The sequence below is a fragment of the Macrotis lagotis genome, chromosome 2 (genome assembly GCF_037893015.1).
Source record: "Macrotis lagotis isolate mMagLag1 chromosome 2, bilby.v1.9.chrom.fasta, whole genome shotgun sequence".
In the NCBI taxonomy this organism is placed as follows: domain Eukaryota; kingdom Metazoa; phylum Chordata; class Mammalia; order Peramelemorphia; family Peramelidae; genus Macrotis; species Macrotis lagotis.
The window spans coordinates 128655618-128674194 of record NC_133659.1 but is presented as its reverse complement, the minus strand read 5'-3'; the positions used below and the strand labels follow the sequence as shown (position 1 = coordinate 128674194).

The 18577-nt window shown below is 36.5% G+C and overlaps 1 protein-coding gene across 2 annotated transcripts in view; it reads right to left on the bottom strand.

The window, feature by feature from the left end:
- Positions 1 to 18577, bottom strand: part of FBXO28 (F-box protein 28) — a 65147-nt gene that overhangs the window by 24898 nt on the left and 21672 nt on the right. For both annotated transcript variants that reach the window (XM_074222777.1, XM_074222778.1), the window contains exon 3: positions 9406 to 9544. In XM_074222777.1, the coding sequence (XP_074078878.1) occupies positions 9406 to 9544 (139 nt within the window). The remainder of the gene's footprint in view (positions 1 to 9405; positions 9545 to 18577) is intronic.

Sequence of the window (18577 nt, the reverse complement as noted above, 5' to 3'; positions counted from 1 at the left end):
AGAAATCTGTCTTACCCTAGAGAAAAATAAGAAAGGAATGGGATAAGGGGGAATGGGGGGAAGGAAGCGGGGAACAGGTGATAGAAGAGAGGGAAGATTGAGGGAGAGGGTAGTCAGATACAACACACTTTTGGACAGGGCCAGGATGAAAGGAGAGAGAGAATAGAATAAATGAGAGTGGGGAGGAATAGAGTGAAGGGAAATACACCTAGTAATAGCATCTGTGGGAAAAATATTGAAGCAACTTCCCTGGTGGGCTTATGATAAAGAAAGCAACTCATTGGAATCTGAACACAGACTGAAGTACATTTTTTTTCTCTCTCACTATTCTTGAGGTTTCTCATCTTCTTGGGTGGGGAGGGGGGTTTATGTTTACTCTTATAACAAAATTATCATAATAACATAAAATAAATATGGGTCCTTAAAGAATAAAAAAAAATGAAGAAACCAAACTATCTCTCTGCAGATGATATAAGAAAGTATTTGAGAACCTAGAGTCAACTTTAGTCATGTTACAGGCTATAGAAAATTCATTTGAAATATCTATAGAGTATAAAATATTTTGAAGTCTTTCTGTAAGATACACAGAAGAACTATATATAAAAAAGTATAAAATACTGTTCATACCAATAAAAACCATCTAAATAAGTGAGGAAAATATTAATTGCTAATATATTAAAACTGACAATATTCTCTAAATTAATTTACTCATTCAGAGTCATACAATCAAATAATCATTATAGAGTTAGAAAAAAAATTACAAAATTCATCTGGAGGAGTAACATCAAGGGAATCAATGGAGAAAAAAAGAAAGAGGGCTCAAACCATACTAAAAATAAAAAAAAATATTTGGTATTGGGTAAGAAATAGAGTTGATTAATGGAACCAATTATGTAAACATGATATAGAGGCAAATGACACAGTAAACAAATATCCAGACACTGTAAATGAATGTTTGATAAACCTAAAGATCACAGCTACCACAGTACTCACTAACTCAAAAAACTTCCACAAAAACTGGAAAGCAATCTGGCAAAAAATAGGCACAGACAAAAATCTCTTAAAAAATTCAAGATAAATTCAAAATGGGTCCATAACTGAGACATAAAGGGTGATGTGTTTGTATGCAAATTAACAGAATGTGGAAGAAATCACCTATAGGATCTTTGGGTGGAAGAATTGTTGATGAAGGAAAAAAGAGAGTGGTTCCCAGGAAATAAAAGTGGATAATTTTGGTAACATAAAATTAAAAAGTTTTTGTGTAAACAAAATCAATGTAGCTAAAATTAGAAGGAAGGTGGGAAACTATGGAGAAAAAGTTTTCATTTCTAAAATATATAGAGAACTGTATCTAATCTACAATAAGAGCCATTTCCCAAGTGATAAACTGTCAAATGATAAGAATAAACAATTTTCAGAGGAAGAAATTCTTTGATTTCTACTACTAGTTATATGAAAAAATATTCTCAATCATTCATAATTAGAGAAATGCAAATTAAAACCCTGAAGTACTTCATATCCATCAGTTTGGTTAAGATGACAACAAAAGAAAATACAAATGCTGTAGGGGATGTGGGAAAATGGGTGCACTAATCCACTGTTGGTGGAATTGCAAACTAGCCTAAAGTTCTGGAAAGCAATTTGGAATTGTGCCCTAAAGCTGTTAAAATTGTATTTATCCTTTGAGCCAGTGATACAGCTATATGGTTTTTATCCCAGAGATCACAGAAAGAAAAATAGGATTCATATGTACAAAAATATTTGTATTTCTAGCAGCTGTTCTCAAATAACTGGAAATTGAGAGAATGATCATTAGTTGGGGAGTGGCTTAGCAAATTTTTGTATATGAAGCTGTAAGAAATGATAAAAAAGATAACTATCAGAAAAACTTGAGAAGATCTGTATGAACTAATGCAAAATGAAATGAGCAGAACCAGAAGAATTTATATACTAACTGGAATATTTTAAAGATAATCAACTTTGAAAGACTTAGTAGGGGGTGGAGCCAAGATAGCCACAAGAAGGTATCCAGTCTTAGGAGCTCTCTGATAAAACCCATAAGCTAAGGGACCCAGTGAGGCAGTTCTCCTACTCAAGGTAACCTGGAAAAGAGCAGAAAGGGTCTGCTCCCAGGGGTCAGAGGGGCAGCCCACCAGAGCCAAAGAACTTCAGCCTCCTGGAGGCAGCCCCAGGGCGCTGGGAGTCACAGCTCATAGCAGCGGGTGAGTCTCCTGAGCTGCACCCCAAGGAGCACCGGGCACAAAGTGGGGGAACAGTGGGGGACCTCTGCCAGAGCGAGCAATTGGAGCCCAGCCCTCAGGGTACACGTGGTCTTTCTGCAGCCCAGATCCGGAAACAGAAGCAAGCTGAGCCGGTAAGCAGGAGCCCCCAGGGCATGAGCCCATTGAGCTGAGGGAGGGGATTGAAGAGAGACTGCAGAGCTCTGTCCTCTGCCTCTGGAACAGGACTTTGGGGCTCTGACCACATTCAGATCCTGATCCCAGTCTAGGCCCCCCCATAGAACAGCAGGGCCCCCCCCACCTCAGCCCTGTGGCAGAGTGGGGTGCTTATGGTCATTCAGAGACCAGGAGGGAGGACAGAGCCTCACACACTGAGAACCTTGTGGGAGTGTCCCAAAAGCTCAGGAAGCACCCCAAAACCAGGCCCAGGCTGAGAAAATGAGCAAGCAGAGAAACAAAAGGAAGACTATTGAGAAATATTTTGCAAATGAGCCCAAGAAGGATCAAAATACTCATTCTGAAGATGAGGAAGCACAAGCTCCTGCATCTAAAAACTCCAAGAAAAATAGAAATTGGGATCAGGCTATGACAGAGCTCAAAAAAAAGACTTTGAAAATCAAATGAGGGAGTTGGAAGAAAAACTGGGAAAAGAAAGGAGAGAGATGCAGGAAAAACATGAAAATGAAGTCAGCAGCTTAGTCAAGGAAATCCAAAAAAATGCTGAAGAAAATAGCATGCTAAAAACCAGCTTAGGTCAAATGGATTAAACAGTTCAAAAAGTTATTGAGGAGAAGAATGCTTTAAAAAGCAAAATTGGCCAGATGGAAAAAGAGATAAGAAAACTCTGAGGAGAACAAATCCTTCAGACAAAGAATAGAATTCAGGGAGATTGGTAAATTTACCAGAAATCAGGAATCGATACTTCAAAACCATAAAAATGAAAAATTAGAAGAAAATGCAAAATATCTCATTGAAAAAATAACTGATATGTAAAACAGACTTAGGAAACATAATTTAAAAATTACTGGAATACCTGAAAGTCATGATCAGGAGAAGAGCCTTGACATCATTTTCAAAGAATTACAACAGGAAAATTGCCCTGATATCCTAGAAGCAGAGGGCAAAATAGAAATGGAGAGAATCCACCGATCCCCCCGAGAAAGAGATCCCCAAAAAACAACCCCTAGGAATATTATAGCCAAGTTCCAGAACTCCCAAGTCAAAGAGATAATATTACAAGCAGCCAGAAGGACACAGTTCAAATATCGTGGAGCTGCAGTCAGGATCACACAGGACTTAGCAGCAGCTACATTGGAAGCTCGTAGGGCTTGGAATACAATACAAGGCAAAAGAGCTTAGAATGCAGCCAAGAATGAACTACCCAGCAAGGCTGAGTGTCCTCTTCCAGGGGAAAAAGATGGACTTTCAATGAACCAGGGAAATTTCAAAGGTTCCTTTTGGAATGGCCAGAGCTAAACAGAAGGTTTGATCTTCAGATACAGGACTCAGGTGAAGCATGGAGATTGGAGGAGAGGGGGGGAAATATGAGGGACTTAATGAGGATGAACTGCATGTATTCCTGCATAGAAAAATGACACTGATAATACTCATATGAACCTTCTCAGTTAATAGAGCAGGTAGAGGGAGCTTTTATAGTTGAAGTACAGGAGAAAAGTGAATTCGAAGATAAAATATGGTGTAAAAATGGAGTCAATAGGAAAAAAGGGAAATGGAATGGGAGAAAGAAAAAAAGGAGAGGGGGGAATAGGCCAAGATATTTCATATAAGATTTTTCTTTATTACAATGAGCTATTGCAATGATATGGAAGGGGGGAGGCAAGGGGGAATGAGGGAACCTTTGCTCTCATCAGAGATGGCTAGGAGAGGAAACAGCAAATATACTCAATGGGGTATAGACATCTGGAGTAAGAAGGAGGGGGGAGCAGGGGGAAGGGGTGGGGATGTGAATAAAGGAGGAGAGGATGGACCATGGGGGGAGAGTGGTCAGATATAACACATTTTCTTTTTTACTTCTTGCAAGGGGCTGGGATTGGAAGACCTGCCCAGGACCATAGGGCCAGGTGGATTCTGGGCCTAAGGGGTGGTATGGAGGCTCAGGGCTTCTTGGCCCCAGGACCAGGGATCTGTCTGCTGCGCCACTCAGCGACCCTACAGCAGAATCAGAGTGAAAGGAGAGAGAAAATATAGTACATGGTAGTGGAGAAATAAGAAAGGAGGGAGTTGTGATCAGCAATGGCAATGTTGGAAAAATATGGAAGTAACTTTTGTGATGGACTTATCATAAAGAATGCGATCCACCCATGACAGAGTTGTTGGTGTTGGAACAAAGACTGAAGCACATTTTTTGTTATTATTATTTGGGGGAGGGTGCAGGGCAAGTGCAGCTGGGTGGCCTGCCTGGGGCCACATAGCAGGGTGATCTTTGGGTGTCTGGGGCCGGATTTGGACCCAGGTGCTCCTGGCTCAAGGGCCAATGCTCTGTCTGCCACCCAGCCACCCCTACTATTATTACTATTTTATTTTATTTTGGGTCTTTTTTTTCCCCTTCTTTTGGGTTTTTGCAGGGCAGTGGGGATCAGGTGGCTTCCATGTCACACAGCTGGGTGATTGTTGGGTTTACGAGGCTGGATATGGGCTCGGGTGCTCGTGGCTCCAGGGCTGGTGCTTCGTCCATTACACCACCTGGCCATACCTGCAATTATTACTATTATTTTTTTTAATTTTAATTTTTTCTCTCCCCTTTACTTTTTTCGCCCAAGCAAGTCTATCTATATTCATGGGGGGAGGGGTATTTTGTTTACTTGTAAACAAGAATATTTTATTAATGTAAAAAAACATTTGTACAAAATGAGAATAAAAAATAAATTTAAAAAAATAGGTTGAAAGAGAGAGAAAAAAGACTTAGTAACTGATCAACACAATGACCCACCACAAAGAACTAACTCACGATGAAACATAACATTAAACTCCAGATAGAGAACTAATGGACTCAATAGTGCAGGTTGAAACATATTTTTTCCTGACTTTTAAGAGCCTGAAGGGGAGACAGCTAATCCGGAAATGTTTTATATAACTATACATATCTGTAATAGGATTTGGGTTTTCCTGCTTTTTCGTCAGATGGGGAGGAGGTAAGAGGGGAGATTTTGGAACTGAAAAAGAAAAGTCTATTAAAAACAAATTTTTTAAATGATAATCAACTCTGAAAGACTTGTCAATTCTGATCAACACAATGACCAATCACAATTCTAAGTCTCATGATGAAACATGTATCCACCTCCAAAAAGAGAAATGATAGACTCAAGAGTGTTCAGTGATGCCTATTTTCTTCTATTACATAATTTTGTTATAATATTTCTTATTGTCTTATTGAGTAAATGTTTTTTGTCTGGCCCATTCTACTTTTCAGGGTTTTCATTTCTTTAGTGAAGCTTTCTATCATCTGTTCTAAGATGTCAATTTTCCTGGCTTTTATTCCTAGCTTTCCCATCTACCTGCCATAATGCAAATGTTGGGTCAAGTTCTGAAACTGAAAGGGATAGAAGGTCCTGCCTCATGCTAATTATAGTGGGCTAGATTAGGTCCTTCCTTTAAGGGACTCCATACTCTTTCTTGTTATTAGGATTTTGGGACTCTCCCTGCTGTATTATATGCAATATAAAAAGTTAGTCCTTCCCCTTAAATGCTGGGGGGGGGGGGCGGATATCTAGGGCAACTGTTGTGCCCCAGTTGTGCTGTGTCCCAGTAATAAGCTTCAGGGACTGTATTTTGTCTATGATCTTTCTCTTACAACTAGGTACAGGCCACTGGTGCCACAATAAACCCCAAACTGGACTGAACTCCTCTTTGCTAGGCCAGTTCTGAGTTTGGGTACTTTTCTCAGGTGGTTTGGTTCAGTCCAGGAGAGCTACACTGGAGCTGTCCAGGGGCTGCTCTCTCCAGAGTGACTTGGGGAATTCTGGGCTCTAATGCTGTTTGCTCCAGGCAGGGAGAATCAATTAGGTGTTGACATTGCTAGTCATGATTAATTTTTTATTCATTTTTCATACAAGGATAAAGTATTTTATGAATTTGACCTGGTATAGATAGATATCCGGTATAGATATCCTTAACAAAGGATATTTTGTTAAATTATGCCATTTTCCAATTTCTTTAGCATTTTGTTTTTTGAAAGAGTGAACAAATCTAGTGATAATTAATGATACTTAATGATATGATGATATATAATTTGATTCTCCTTTCTAGCAGTTTTATGTTTTTATTTGTTCAAATCTATTACTGACTACTTACTCTACCTTATGTGCTGTGTTCAGTTCTAGAAAAACAAAAAAAATTTCTGCTCTCATGGAGTTCATATTCCAATGGGAAGAAAAAAATGCAAAGAATCATATACATACAAGTACATCGCTGTAAATTTGACATACTTTTTTTTTTTTAGGTTTTTGCAAGGCCAATGGGGTTAAGTGGCTTTGCCCAAGGCCACACAGCTAGGTAATTATTAAGTGTCTGAGACCAGATTTGAACCCAGGTACTCCTGACTCCAAGGCTGGTGCTTTATCCACTACGTCACCTAGCTGCCCCAATCTGACATAATCTCAAAGGAAAGGAATTAGCTTTAGGAGGGACCAGGGACCAGGAAAGGACTATTGGAGGAAGCAGGATTTTAGTAGAGATCTGAAGGAGCCCAGGAAATTGGGAGGGGGGGAGATGAGGAAGGAGACATTCTAGGCCTGAAAAAGTGTGTGAAGATGCACAGAGATGGGAAACAGTGTATCTTATGGAAGGGACAGCAATGAGGCCCATGTAAGAACACTGGAAAGTAGGAAAGGGCAAGGCTTTGAGGACTTCAAGAGTCAGAGAGAAGTGGTATCAGAGAGGAAGGAGACATATACACAAGAGCAGAATGAACATGACTTGGCAACAGTTTAGATATGGAGGAAGTGAGAATAAGGAGCTGGGGAATGACACTTCAATTGTAAGCATAGCTGACTGGCGCATCCTAGACAGCACTAGGGAAAGTCAGGATGTGGGATGGGGAAGAAAGATTAGTTCAGTTTTGGATGTGCTGAATTAACAATATCTATGGAATATTTGATAATGATGTGTCAGGGTGAGTTCAATTTTAAATTTCTCCTTGAAGGACTTCTGTGAATTCTTTCTATTTGGAGTGTTATGTGATAGCTTGGTATCTCTGGAAGGTTTTCTTGAATAAATTCCTTAAAATATATTTATTTAAGGAATAAAATGTAAAAATTTTGCTTGAAATATATATTACTTGAAAATTTATGAAATACAATGACCAACCCCATTTGCCTTGCAAAAACCTAAAAAAAAAGAAATACAATGACCAGATTTATTTTTTTTACTGAACTGATAATTCTATAATTTCATCTCTTTAAACCTGTGACTCCATGTTTTTTTCTAAATCTTCTACAGTGAAATGAGCTCATTCTTCCAACATACTTGCATTATCTTCTGAGTTTTGCTTTTTACAATTCTGCTTTTTTTTTGTCTTGCCTAAAGTTAATGTTTTTAAAACTATTTTCAATTTTTATACATTTTCTTCAATGTTGTCTTAGATTTGGTTATTGTGATATCTTCATAATTTTTTTGGAACTTAAAAAAAATGATTCTCTAATTTTTGGACAGCAAATTTTTAATTATCAAGTTGAGCTTATCTTTTGGGGTTTCTTGCTTTGATTTGGCTATTGTTTCAATTTTGCATTTTTTGTATTTTTCTCCTTTCTACATTAATATTACATCAAATCCCTGTCACCATGCTTCTCCTTCCCACTTCTACCCCATTCCAGGTTTTCTCATTTAAATAAATATTTTTCACTAAACAGTGTTTTTTGATCCCTCCCATTCACACCATTTTTATCTGTTCTAATTCTTTTGAATAAGATACAGCCTGCTAAAGCTATATTCCAGACATCATCCCACTCATCATCCAAACCCACTTCACCAATTTTAATAGGTTTATGTTTAAGATCACTAGAGTTGGGGGGCAGCTAGGTGGCACAATGGATAGAGTACTAGCCCTGGACACAGGAGGACCTGAGTTCAAATTTGTCCTCACACACTTAATAATTGCCTAGCTATGTGACCTTGGGCAAGTCACTTCTTAACCCTATTTCCTTAAATAAATAAAATTTAAAAAATTTTAAAAAATGATCACTAGAGTTAACTTTGCCATATATATTTTGTACATTTGTATATAAGCATCTGAGACCACAGATTTTACTATGGAGCTGGATGTGGAATCAAATATACTAGTGTTCAAGTGTCTGCTTTGTCACTTACCATCTATGTGACTTTGGGCAGATCACACAGAAAGTATATATCTGAATGGAATCTGACAAATTGTATTGTCACAAATCTGTGGGTCATGAGAGAGAAACCAAGACAATTCATTTTTATATCATTCCTAACCCATTAACAAGTTTCAATCCCCTATAAAAGATTTTTGCAAAGATTTCAATAATTGGTAAAATAAGAACTTCACATCCTCTCCTTTTTCCTAAAGTCTACTTGACTTTAGATCATGTGGACTTGAAGCCACAAAGTTATAATAATAACAACAACTAACATGTATACTCCTAATGCTAAGAGCCTTTCAAATATTATCTAATGTGATCTAAGAAGTCAACTAAGACATGCATAAAACACATTGGTTTCTGGGATATTTTAAGTGTATTAATGAAAGGAACAGATAATGCCTATTTCTATGTTAAATATCAGCTAGACTTAGTTTTTGAATGTGACTCAATATAGCATTTCTCCCCCACAACTCTATAGTGTTTCTTTCTGAAACACTTTTCCTTATATTACAACATGAAAAACATAATACAGATTCTATTGAGAGGAACATTAATAGACTTAGGGACATTATTAAGCCTTTGGTTAGTTCAAAGATTAGATAGCAGGATAAATGAGAGGGTGTGGTGTGTGTGTGTGTTTGTGTGTGTGTGTGTGTATGTGTACACATACACCAAACTGATTAATAGAAATTAGTTGAATAATTGTGGAAATTTCTGATGAAAATGGTAAAATCCTGCATTTTGTCAAAATGGTTCTACAAAAACAGGATCCACCATTTGGCAATCTTTAAGTCTCCCAGTTCTAGGGTAAGCCATTATTTTACCTTTCCTGGAATGAAGCAACAGAGATTGGAATCCACATACTTCATGAAAGTCATATTCAACAGTGAGAGCCTTGTTTCTACAGCAGCAAGGATGTCCGCATGACGAGCTAATGAATGATTTCTCCTTTCTGACTCTCTCCTATAATAGAAAAGGCAACCATCAATAGCACTAGAGACTAAAATTTCAAGCAGCCTAAGTAAGTGCCTTAATAAAACAACCTTACTACTACATACCATATTATCAAAAGAATAATAGTTTAAATTATGATTAGGTCATGGTTAATGTGTGACTATAAACAAATGGTTCATGTGGAGAGACAGATAGCCTCAGAGTCAGGAAGACCTGAATTCAAGTTCTGACTGACATAATGTGGGCTGGGTGCCAATGGACAAATGACCATGTATCTCACTGGCTCAAGCGTGGCTAAGGCTGTAAGTTACAGAACAATTGCTTTAGTAGAGAGAGTTTCCTCATCAGAGTGTCTATACTTATCAAATCCCAGGTTCTCACTTATAAAAGATTACACCAATATCATCCTTGACACCTCACTCTCATATACTCAGTTGCCAAACCTTATTTTGATCCCTTACATCTGTTCCTTTTCCTGTGCCCCAAAGAGCTACTGCCTCAGTTTGGGACCCCAATACCTTCTGCCTACACTCTTGCAATAACCCGTCTCCTCTCCTCAACCTACCCTTCCCATAGTTACTCAACTGATTTTCCTAAAATCTAACCCAATTACCCTCTTACTCAATAAATTCCGGTGACTCCTTATTACCTCTAGATCAAATATAAACTATGTCATTTAAATCTTTTCACATGTACCCAACCTACCTTTCCAATCTTATTGCACACTACTCTCTACATTCACTGACTACTAGTTAAACTAGTCTATCATAATTAAATGCCTCTGAAAAAGACTATTTCCCCTTACCCACCCTCCCACACCCAATTCTCAAAATCCCTGGTTTTCCTCAAGGATCAGTTTAAGTATTATCTTCTCTGGAAGGCTTTTCCTTGATCCTCAACATTGCTAAAGCTTTCCCACAAACCTAGGCCCAGTCATCTTGCATTTTTTTGGTATATACTTATCTGCGTGTGTGTGTGTGTGTGTGTGTGTGTGTGTGTGTATTCATATATATATATATATGAATACACACACATTGTTTTCCTGTAAAATTCTTTGAAGGAGCTATTTTTAGGTCCTTTTGTCTTTGTATTCACAACACCTAAGAAGACTAGCACATAAGCAGGTACTTAATAAATGCAGATTAAAAGATTAGAAGAGGAAAAAAAAACTAAAAAAATTTGTATTGCTTCCATTCCACTAAAATTCTCTTTTAAGAAAGGGGGTGGTTCATGAGTACTCAAAGCCTAGGTCTAAACTCTGGTTCTGAATATGGCCTTGGTACAGACTTAATTTCTAATCTGGACATCAATCTAGTTAAATTCAGAAAGACTTATTCCAGGTCAGTAAAAAGTGTAATCCATTCATCAGAGATCTGGAGTTGTCATCTACTCTAGAAATATTGATATGGAATAGACTGAACCAATATAAAGTACTCCTAGGTGAGCTAGTGCTTTCTTTGCAACAGATAGTCCTGGAGAGCTACCTAAAACCAAGAGATTAAGGGATTTGCATACAGATCCTTTTGTCTTTTGACATTATGGGCCATGTGACCCATTCATTTGAGAACTAATGTTGCTAATTTCAGAGAGGTGCAGTTCTAGGCTGGTCAAGAACAAGATGATTGTCTGGAGTTCAAAAGGATCTCAGTTGTCTTCCTAACTTCAAGGTCAGATTTCTATCCATTATGTCACTGTCTCTCTGGTCTAAAATCTTCATTTGTCATGACTGAGGTTAAAGTGATTTGTGTAAAGTCACAAAGAATAGTCAATGGCAGAGTCATAATCTGAACCCCAGGCCTTGGATTCCAAATTACTCAAACTAAGTAGCAAAAGCTTACACCTACAAATTAAGGCCGCTTTCACAGTAAGATCATGACAAGAGCATTGGGCATGTTGGTTTTCAGGTTTTTCTAACCATGACAACCTTCACCAATGAAACACAGATAATTTTTATTCTCATAACTAAAAATAGATGAAACCACGATTTTAAAACTGTACCTATTTACATCTTTAAATTGAATTTTATACAACGGTTACTCTGTAGCTTTATCAATATTCTTAGAATGTGTCCTGATAGCTATCTTCAAATATTTCAAGTGGAATCACTATCATGTGAAAGAAAAATCAGATTTATTCTCCTTAGCTTCAGGGAAAGAACTAGAAGCAATGGGAAACATTTGCAGAGGCTCAGCTTAAGGAAAAATTTTGGAGTTAAAAAAAATAGATTGCTTATCAGTAGAGGTCTCCAAACATAAATCAATTCCTTGGGGATATTGTACAAAGTCAAGTACAGGATGAAATAGATGGCTTTTGAAAGCCTTTTCCAAGTCTGAGAATCTCTGAGTCATTGTCTATTAATCTTTTTTTTGTTTTTGTAAAGTAATGGGGTTAATGACTTGCCCAAGGTCACACAGCTAGGTAATTAGAAGGTGTTTGAGACTGGATTTGAACTCAGGACCTCCTAGGCTGGTGATCTATCCACTGTGCCATCTAGCTGCCTATCTATTAATCTTTATATGTGTGTATATTTTCCTTCTATATAGATGCAGCTTACATATCATCTAGTCTACCAGTTCCATTTTTTAAAAAATCATTTCACATGGCTTTCTTCCTCATTTTTATTTATCTTAATGACGTTGTGATATTCTATACTACACTGATATACCATTTTTAAAAGATAATCCTTAGTTATTAGAAACTTCTCTTTAGGCATGTGCTTAATTTCTTAATAATGCTAATTATATTATTTAATCAATAGCATTTATTAAATACCAGACACAGTTTTAGAACCCTGTAGTTATAAAGACAAAAATCAAAGTTTTGGTTGAGGAAGGCACTAGAACTGGGGCTAATCAGGAGAGTCTTATATAAGGAAACTAGTTATTCTAAAAGGACACTTAAGGAAAAATTCTGGAGTTAAAAAAAAAGAAATAGATTGCTTATCAGTAAAGGTCTCAAAAAATAAATCAATTCCTTGGGGATATTGTACAAAGTCAAGTACAGGATGAAGTAGATGGCTACTGAAAGCCTTTTTCAAGTCTGAGAATCTCTGAGTCATTGTCTATTAATCTTTTTTTTGCAAGGTAATGGGGTTAAGTGACTTGCCCAAGGTCACACAAATTAGGTAATTAGAAGGTGTCTGAGACCAAATTGAACTCAGGACCTCGTCTTCAAGAGGCAAATGAATCAGAATAATCATGTGTCCAAGGAAACATAAATAATTTATGGGAAAAATAGTTATCTTGCCTTACAGTGCCGGGCAAAAGCAAGAAGACTACCATGAATATAACTATAGCTTGCGCACTCACATTTCATAAAGAGGAAAACAGAAATTCTACAATGAATCTGACAAGACTCTCTAAATTAAAGCAATAGATAATGTTGACACTTGTTGATGTTATTGTAAATGTGGACATATAGAAGGTCAGTGAAAAATGTGTTGAAAAAGATGATTCGAGATTAAAAATAAAAGAGGCCAGATAGCTGTGGATTATGCAGAATCTTCCTATCCATATTTCACAAATATCTTCCTCAATAGAGAAAGTTGGGAGGTGCTGGAACTCACTGAAGAAATTCATAAAAAATGAAACCATACCTTAACAGATAAGAAATGATACTGGATTTATTTCTGGTATATAGTTAGATAATTGATTGGTTAGAGCAGAGGTCAAAATCATTATCAAATTAGAAGAAAGGATCAAAGAGGAAAAGGCACTACATGTAATATGATGCATTTAAGTAAGATACTGACCCAGAAAATTAAGACATGGATAAGTCTCTACCACCATTTTATATAGAAATTTGAATGATGCAGAACAACCTCTAAAGTAAGGAAGCCCAAAGAGTCTCCAAAACTTCAGCTGACAAAATATTTGGCTTCTCTGCCAAGAAATGAAATGTTGTAGTAAGGGGTAGTGTTAGTTTAGTGTTTCTTTTCAGAAAATTATGGGGGGAGAATTGAAAATTATTAGCAGCCCTGACTCATAAAACTGCAAAAAAGCAGAGTGGAAAAACAAGCCTTACAAAAGTATGGGATGAGACTCAACTAGGACAAATAACTCTGGGTATATTAACAGATGAAACCAAAGGGAAGGCAATAAATACATTAAAAATAGAACACACTTTGTCATTTTTACAGAAACTTTTCCTCACCATTGGTGACACTAGACTTGATATGCTACACGAATAGATAGATATAGCACTTCAACAGATGAAATCAGAAGAGTTAGTCAACCATATCAAATATACACAAAAGAAAGCTATCACAAGGGGGAATGTATAAAATAAATGGGAAAACAATCATCATTTTCATTATGATCAAAAAATGTTGATGAAGAAAACTTTAGCAGTTACCAAACCATATACCTACTGCCTACTTTCTCCTTTTATAAAATTGTATTATTTGTCCTTCTTTCTTGAAGAAGACCATGACATCAGAGTGGTGATAACAAGCGCATGAACTGGATCTGAGTGAGGGGGTTCAGTGCTAAGTCACCAGCCTCACTTTCTCCTCCAGAGACAACTAGGTCCAGTGGCCAGATATGAATCAGGACCAAGTGAAGATTACCTTGGATGAAAGGTATGTGACTTGCCCAAGGTCACACAGCTAACAAGTGTTAAGTGTCTAAAACTGAATTCGAACTTAGGTTCTCCTGACTTCAAGGCCAGTGCTTTAACCATTGCATCCCTTAGCTGCCCTTCTCTTTACAAAACTATGAGAATAAATTGTGCACATATCGGATGCATATTAATGAAAATATGAGACAGGGCAAAGGATTATCATTCAAAGATTTGAAGCTGGAATGGATCTTGGAGATCATGTCATTCAACCCCCTCATTTTACAGATGAGGAAAGAGATCCACAGAGTTTAAGTGACTTACCCACGATCACATAAGTAGTAAGCAGCAGAGCTGGGACTTGAAATCAGTTCATATAATTCCCAGGCTTTTTTCTATTTACATTGTACCATCTCATCACTGAAGATGACTTCTATAGAAGATAACTTTAAAGGTATAATGACGGAAAGGTATAGAGCATTTATTGTTCATTGAAACTTTAAATTTTAAAGTATCTTTATTCAGCAGAGCAAAAAACAACCTTAAAGGGTCTTCTATAAATTGTTATGGAAGAGAATTCCTACTCAACATGTTTAGATCAGAGAAGACTCCTTGTTAAGTACAATTTCAGAGATAACTTTGTTCAGTGACCATGTAATCATCATATTTACTCATTTATTTGGTTTTTAAAATTAATTAATTAATTTTTAGGTTTTTGCAAGGCAAATGGCATTAAATAGCTTGCCCAAGGCCACACAGCTAGGTAATTATTAAGTGTCTGAGGCTGGATTTGAACTCAGGTACTCCTGACTCCAGGGCCGGTGCTCTATCTACTGCACCACCTAGCTGCCCCACCATATTATCAACATCAAGCTAGGATAAAACAAGAAAACATGCGGATGTTCTTTGCAGAATCCAAATTATAGATGGCAAATTCCTAGGCACTCCTATTTGTACATGAAATTGTTCTAATTTCACCAAGCCCCAGCATACCATAGAGTTACTTCTATGGAGACCTATAGTCACTCAAAAGAGACAGTTCTAATCTCAGGAATGCCCAGACTATGCAATGCAGATGGATTTGCAGCCTTAGAGTTAGTCCATCAGTACATTAATATTTTGCAGGTACAATAAATTACTAATGAGTTGGGCCCTGAATTGAGTAGGAGGAAAAAGGCAGTTTAGACTACATTTGGGAAACTTCAATGCCACCAATTTTGATACAAAAACCTAAAAAATTATAAGTTCCCAAATAAATAAATACAAGAAAAATGATAAAATCTTTCTCCCTAAATACTAAGACTTAATATTTAGCAAGGCAGAAACAACAAAAAAGTAAAGAAAACATTTCAGTTTTTAAAAACATTAATATTTCCCAGTAGTTCTTTATTGCTCTAAATACAGAATAGCATGATCTCACAAGCCTAAGGGGTAAAGGAGAACACAAGTAGGATGCAGTACAATACAAAAAATTACTTTCATGCAAAAAAGTACAATAAAGAACATCATTAAGAAAATGTATAATTGGTAAAGATGGTGACATGGCTGATGGATAGCCTAGGTACTACACTCAATATCTAAGAAATTTTAATGTCTAGAATAACAGCTTGTTGGATGGTTCTTCTTTGGAGATAATGGGAAAATATGGACAAAAATTGTTCACAATGTAAAGATAAGAATAGTGTGCAATCTATACTAATATAGGCAATACCAATATGGATGAAATCAGAACTACTAAAAAATTTATTGATTATGTCTTATTTCTTCCTCAGACTGGTATACTAAAATTATGACTATCTAGTTGTGTTTACTAGTTTTGGTAATTTATATCTTGTAAATATCCATTTAATTTCTCTAAGTTATTAGGACTATGATATTATTAGTATGAATTTTGATTTCAGAGAAATTATAATTGAGAATCATGCAAAGGAAAATGGAGATACATATGGTAGGCCTAAGAAAGTTGCAACTCATTATCCACAAAGAACTGCAAGAGAGAAGCAGCCTAAAGGCATAAGGATTGACTTTTTTAGTTCTCAATCTTGACAGCAAGTTCCCTTTGCCATGTTTGGGACAGCTAAGTGGCACAGTGGCTAGAGAGAACAAAGTGCCTGGGATTCAAGAAAATCTAAGTTCAAATCTAGCTTCAGACACTTACTGTATGACCTTAACTAAGCGATTTATTAATCTCTGCCTCACTTTCTTTAAATGTAAAGTGGGAAAAATAATAGTACCTCTCTCACAGGGTTGTTTTGAAAGTCAAATGAGATAATATTTGTAAAAATGCTTAATGCAGTGCCTATCTCATAGTACTATAGAACTACTCCTCTTCCCTTTCTGGTTTTCCACCTATCAGATCTTTCTTTTATCAGTCCCCTCATTTGGAACATGTATAGGAACATCCCTCTGTGTCCTGGGGGTTTTGTTTTCTTCTTTCTCCATAAACCATTCTCTGTCAGTGAATTTATCACTGAGACCTAATTTATAATTTCTGTCATGACTTCTAAATCTATATATCCAGTCATCATCTTGCTTCCAAATTCCAACCACACATCACCAACTAGGGGACTCTTTTCTACAGTAATTTTAAGTGATGTTCTTGTCCCCTGTCTCCAGCTACCCTCTCCCCACCAACCCCCATCCCCATCTATTCTCCATTCAGATAATGAAATGACATTTTAAAGCAAGGCCTCCCCACCTTACTATTCTGATCAATTAGTTTTACAGACACCCTATTCTTCTAGAATAAACCACAAGTTTGATGCTTAAAGTCTTTCACAATCTGGTTCATGTTTCACATTATTCCCTATCATATATTCTGTGTTCAACCAAAAAATGCCTATTTGCTATTCCCTGAACACACACACACATCTATGCCTTCGCAAAGGCGTATCTCTCACAACCTTTAAGGTTTAGCTCAACTGTCATTTTTTTTATATTCTGTCATTCCTGATCTTCCTCCTTCCTTCTAGTTGTTAGTTTTTTCCCCTATGCCCCTGAATTTACTCTATATTCACTTTATTTGTGTGCATGGGTTTCTCCTCAGTACAGCATGGGTCCTTTAGGGAAGAGAATGTTATGTTGTGTTTTTAATCACTGTCTCTAGTGCCTAGTATAAATCTCTGCATACTGTAGCTGCTTAGTAAGTGCTTGATGAAGGATGTCATCAAAGACACATAAGACTGGAAAAGGAATAAACAATTATCAATGAATAAATCTGTAATAATAAAAATTCTCTATTTATATTCACAAAATAGGCATCATACCAGTGAACCTTTATAGAAGATTTATAAGAAAACATGGACAAGAGTCATATAAGATGAGAAACCAGGAATAGGACTTGATATATGCTGGTGGAAATTTTGCCCAAGGCAATGAAATGATGGATCTGAAGAAACTTATTAGAACAGGGTTGTCTAACCTTATTTTTAAAAGTTTTTATTGAAACAATAGACAATATTTTGATTTGCCATTTTAGTGAGAACTTGGAGGTAGCTAGGCTTTGTTTATTAAAGAATTTGATAAACCCTCAGGTGGCCACATAAAACTGGGCCACAGAATGTATTTTGGACAGACCTGTATTAGAATATACCTGAACTTTATATTTCCTATTAATCTCTTGTATTTTCTAATCTTGGTGATTATCAGAGGAAGGCAATTAGGATTGAGGTTCATGCCATTTAAGGAACTGATTATCCAAAGAAGAGTTGTATTTATGGGGAATATGATCATTCTTCAAGTAAATAAAAGGCTAATAATAATCACGTAAAGGAGGGATTAGAACCACTGTATTGACTCCAACTAGGGGGGAAAAAAAGAACAATGAGTAGCACAATTAAAAAGGGAACAATTATAAATTGCTGCAAAGAAGAATATTTAAGTTTGATAAAAGGACAACTTTCCTAACAAGTGGAGTGGGATGAGGCACCTCAGGAGGTAGTAGGTCTTCCTTCATCAGAAGCTGCAGACCAAATTACTTTAAATCTAGTTATCTATATGTTTATGCTAAAGGTGTTTAGTGTAGGTAGTAAAATGATAGGTTTATTTTTTAATCCATGATACAACTCTTATTATTATTTTCGAGTAAATAACTTGCCCAAGGTGTCACACATCTAGTAAATGTCTGAGTCTAGATTTCAATGTAAATCTCCTCAACTCTGGGGCCACTGTTCTATCCATCATGCCACTTAGCTGCCCTTATGATATAACTTTGAAAAGTTATAACTCAAATTTATTAACAGAAATGTTAAAATCATTTTTGTCTTATTTTCCTTTTACCTGTTTTTTCCTTAATATTTATTCCTTATTCTTTTATAATTTCTTTATCAGTATTTTTACCTAATTTGTTAATTACTCAATAAATTTTATTCTTGTCCTCCCTAGGGATTTTCTTTCATTCCATCCTATTTCTTGCCACCTCTTCTAATTTATGAAAAAAATTTTGAATGAGGGAAATGAAAGATCCAAGTTGGTTCCTGATAATTT